General features: G+C 37.6%; 1 protein-coding gene across 1 annotated transcript; it reads right to left on the bottom strand.

Moving 5' to 3' along the window:
- LOC101648112 (olfactory receptor 4K1) lies at positions 1-936 on the bottom strand. The gene has a single exon (XM_004698428.2). It carries the CDS (start codon positions 934-936, stop codon positions 1-3), a length of 936 nt encoding a protein of 311 aa, XP_004698485.1.
- Between the last annotated feature and the right edge of the window lie 4,337 nt (positions 937-5,273).

The raw sequence follows: 5,273 nt of genomic DNA, 5'->3' as shown, positions 1-5,273 counted from the left end.
CTAGTGTTTCCAGGAGTTCACATGACGGTTTCTTAATTTCCGCATGGCCGATTTAACATCTTCATTCCTCAGAGAGTAGATGATGGGGTTCAACAGGGGTGTACAAACAGTATAGAATACAGAAAGGAACTTATCCACAGGAAGTCTGCTAAAAGGCCATATGTAGAAATAAATGCAAGGTCCAAAGAAAAGAACTACCACTGTGATGTGGGCAGTTAGTGTGGACAGGGCCTTCGAAGACCCGCTGGAGGACCTGCGTTGGACAGTGACCAAAATGATGGTGTAGGAAATGATCAGAGCCAGAAAACAGCTCAATGATATCAGGCCACTGTTAGTCAAGGTCATAATTTCCATTTCATAAGTATCCATGCAAGCCAGCTCAATCACCAGAGGAAGGTCACAAAAGAAGCTGTCCACCTCATTGGGGCCACAGAATGGTAGATCCACTGTAAAGGCCAAATGGCTCACAGAATGAAGAATACCCACAGCCCATGAAATAGACACAAAAATTATACATAGTCTCCTATTCATAATTGTACTATAATGCAGGGGCTTACATATGGCTATAAATCTGTCATAGGCCATCGCTACAAGCAACATCATCTCACTCCCAACAAAACTGTGAAGAAGAAATATCTGGGCCATGCAACCCTCAAAAGAGATCGTCTTGTGCACAACGAAAAAGTCTAGAAGCATCTTGGGGGTGGCAAAATTAGACTGACAGATATCAATGAAAGAAAGGTTACTGAGGAGGAAGTACATGGGAGAGTTGAGATGGGAGTCGGAAAAAATGATGACAATAATCATGAGGTTTCCTAGTACTGACGTCACGTACACTACAGAGAAGATGGCAAAAAAGAAAAGCTGAAGTTCTCGAGAATCAGAGAGTCCCAGCAGCACAAATTCAGAAACCACTGATTCATTTATGTGAGCCATGTGACCAATGCACAGCCGCCTGAAGAAAAGAAAATCAGGAACATATTACAGTGATGTACAACATGCTATTACTAGTTACATACCAAATAAATAACATTTTAAAATAAGTCTATTCAACTTAGCAAACTATACCCACATATATCAATTGACTAACATCTGTTTAACCTAAGTGTGATGAGAAATAGGAGAAGTGCAGGTGAAAGAGGACAGACAAGGTGCCTATCATAATAAAATAAGACATGCATATTGAATATTGAATAATACAGAAACAGACAAATATAAGTGAGTGATAAATTACTACCATACACATTAGCAAGATGAGAGAGATCATATTCTTTGGCAAAGTGGTAAAAGCAGATAACACGGAAGAAAGATTATTTGACTTGAAGCTTTTTAAAATTTTGAGATTTACTAGACCAAATGGCAGAGGAAATCATTGGAATTCAAATACATAAGTCAAAACATGTATGCCATTTTCATGGACCTGAGGCCTAGCTGAGGAAGGGTTCATGCTAACAAATCACTCGGGACTGTAGGCCAGAATATAATTGTAGGTGCAATTCATCTTGAAAGCAAGACTGAGTCGTCTTAATGAATGGTTTTGAAATTGAGAACCGTAGACTTGGAAATGATCTATGAAGTCCAATAGATGTAAATTTTTCCTATTATAGAATGAGAACTAGAAGCTTTAGCGCTAATAGTGATTCTCTGAGAGCTTCTGTGAAGGTCAAGCCTATTTTTACATCATTAATAGGAGTTAATCAAATTCACCTTCTGTCACATAAAGATCTATCATTTATGAATAAAGGATCTGTGCACTTTCAGTCTCGTCTCGCCTGGTCTATTTATCTCTCCTTAAACACTCCTTGGCACACATGGAGTCATCAAAACCTTCAACAGCTCAAAAACAATGGTCTAGTTGGTATTAACCCATAGAGCTTAGGTACCTAATGTACAATTTGAGCACATAACAGATTCTCAAAAGGAAGAAGTTAAGTAGCATTTTAAATGCCTGTATAATTGTCTTTGATATTTTGCTTAACATACTAGGCACAATGTGACCACTTGGCATGAAAAGATTCTACAAAATATCTAGTCTAAAGAAAAACATATTTGACTTTAGCCACATACTCATCAGCAGATATTTATTTGTTGAAAATTGATTGAAGTTCTTTGGCATTTGTTGTTTTTTAGGGCCAGGTGATTTAGACACAATTAGAATAATAAACATCAAAAATGTTAAAAAATAGTAATAAAAACCAAGCCATTATTTTCAATTGATTCTTCCTCAGACTAACTCTAGAGGAGAGTGGAATTGCTCACAGGGTTTCATAGGCTGAAATCTTTATGGTAGCAGACTGTTAGATTTGTATCTTACGTTATTGCCAGTGGTTTGAAACCAGTGTTTTGACTAGCAACTGAGTTTGTTACTCATTGTGTTACGAGAACTCTTCTATAAGTCCAAACCAACTCCACTGCCATCAAATCAAATTCCAACTCACAGTGACACTGTTATGACAGAGAATGCAACATCTGTATTCTGAGTAATGACTGGTGGGTTTGAACAAGCAGCCTTTTGATTAGCAATCAAGTTCTTTAACTACTGTGCCACAAAGGCTCCTTGTAAAAACTGTCCAGAAACACAACCCCATTCCCATCGAAAGGATTCTCCCGCATAACAGCCCCATAGGATAGAGCAGCACTGCTCCATTGCTGAGGCTGTAAATCATTATGGAAGCAGACTGACTCATCTTTCTCCTAAGGAGAGGCTAGTGGGTTTCAATGACCAGTCTTTCAGGCAGCAGCCCCACACAGCCCACTGTGCCTTTAGATCTATAAAAATGTTTAAACCCCTAAAAACTGTAGGAAGAAGCATAATTTTATACTTTAACTAGGTTAAATATAAGCATAATTTATATACTTTAACTAGGTTAAAGTATAACTTTAACCTAGTTGTCAAAGTGCTAAATGCTACCATTTTAAAGGCTTCCATTTTTGCATTTGAATTATAATATCTAGTGGTTTTAATTCCTGATTTTTTATTTAGCCAATTGATTGACATATAATTCATGTACCATATAATTCAATGTTTCTAATATATTGAAAGAGGTGTACAATCATCACTACAATCAATTTTAGATCATTGTCTTCATTCTTGTATCCATTATTATCTCCCACTATGTCTCCAGCCTCCCTTGTCATTAGCCTAACCAGCTATCAACCTAGTTATTGTCTTTATAGATTTACCTCTCCTGGGTTTCATACTGAGAAAGTCATATTAAAAATATCATTATCAACAACCCAATGAAACACAGAAGCACCTAAACCCAAAAGAAAGCAGGAAAAGGTCAAAACAAAGTAAAATTGTTAATGGGTGAAAAGGGAAAAGAAAAGGTAAGATGTTGAATTTTAAACCAACCCACTCTGATGTTGGAGCGCTAGTGACATAGTTGGTGTAGGCTTGGGCTGTGAGCTGAAAGGCCAGCTGTCGGAAACCACCAGCCCTTCTGGGAGAGAAAAACAAGGCTTTCTACTCTGGTAAGCATAGATCCAGGGCAGTTCCTCCCTGCCCTTTGGGGTTGTAATGAGTCAGCATCTACTCAATGGCAATGTGCATACCTGCAGTTAGAATTGTAACGTGAATAGAGCTACTAGTGGCATAGTGGTTGTGAGGTGGGCTGCAATCCCAAGGTCCGTAGTTTGGAACCCCCACCAGCTCCACGGAAGAAAGCCAGGCTTTCTTTGAAAACTCAGTGACTGTATCTGCAGTAACCTTTCAAATGCACTCAGAGAACAAGACTATTGCTATCCTTGGTCAGGGGTCCTAGAGAGTTCAGTGAAGGCTTAGTCCACATGGGGATTCTGGTTTTAATATCTAAATCCAGTTTTAAAAAGAATTCAGAAACTTCAATGTGCTCAAGTACGTGATTAGTTCAGTGAGACCAGAACTGACCTAAGGACAAGTTACCACCATTGAATTTCCAGCTCAATGAGGAAGCCCTGGGGAAATGCTGCCATGGCTGATGATGGATCACAGAGAAAAAGAGGCAGTCAAACTTGGGAAAAGGAGATAGACGCACACACACATTAAGGTCCTGAAAATCTGCAGTTACACATTTAAAGCTATAAAATCTTACATCACAAGGGACTTCTAGGGACCAGTTCACCGTGTAACATCTAGTAAATATCATGTTATTTAATAGGTTTATATACTCATATATATATATATTTTAAATTTTTATGAACAGTTTTATTGGCATATAATTCACATAGGTTTGTATTCTTAGGAGATAAAACACTAATATTTAACCACTTAAGTACAATAAGAAAGATTCCAAAATAGACATTTTATTTTGTGTTGGATTAACCACTTAAACGAATCACATATTTTGTATAGATTTTTACTTTTCTAAATATTATAAATATGCTCTCTGGAACAATAATAGAGGAATATTAACTTTCACAGCACTATTTTTCAGGCATTTCTAATACATGGCATACATTATCTCAATGACTATCACAATAACCCTGCAAAGTGACTGACATTCATTCATTTGTGCCATTTCACAGGTGCAGGAATTTCGGAAGCGCAGAGAAACTAAGACTAAGTAAATTTCCAGAGTTGACATAACTAGTAAATTGTGTACATACACTAGGGACCCCTGCCCTGGACTGGGAGTGGTCACCTTATCTTTGAAAAGAAGATTTTCCTGAAAATGTCCAAAGTTACTCTATACTACATCTTCCCCATATGTAATGACTGATAAGATTCATCAGTGTTCACTTTTTAAGTTATAAGAAATAATCAGACAATCCCTCCACATTAACTGTTCATGATTTCTAATTGCAAGTAAGGGCCAAGAATCAATGCCCTATTTCCTCCCACTCGCAATGTGACCAGTCACGAAAATGGTGCTATCCTCTCCCCAACACCAGCTCTCAGCTGTCAGATGAGGCGGCATAAGCAAGGTTACTCTGATGGGACGATGCGGAGGTTGAAAAATTCCTTACCCTCTCCTCAGAGCATTCAGCCTCTTCCTGAAGGAAACGTTCATTCCTTTATTTCCAGTGAACCAGAAATAAAGTATTTTGAGAACTCAAAATACACCAGAAGAGAACGTTTCCCTCCTGGTTTAAGATCCAATTTGATACATAGGAAATTATCTTTACATTGATATCCACCTTTGAAGTGTATTAATAAAACTCTGAAACAATCATCTTGTTTAATTATTTTTGTCATTAATTTATATTTTTAAAAACATGGTCTCCTATGAGACTAGAAATAAGAAAGTAGGAAAGTATACCTTCCTGATGATCACTGTGGGTTTCTATTTTTG

This window comes from Echinops telfairi, unplaced genomic scaffold, assembly GCF_000313985.2.
Source record: "Echinops telfairi isolate 266 unplaced genomic scaffold, ASM31398v2 ScPeMD7_18;HRSCAF=68, whole genome shotgun sequence".
NCBI lineage: Eukaryota > Metazoa > Chordata > Mammalia > Afrosoricida > Tenrecidae > Echinops > Echinops telfairi.
The sequence above is the reverse complement of the archived record's forward strand: the minus strand, read 5'-3'. Positions and strand labels throughout refer to the sequence as shown.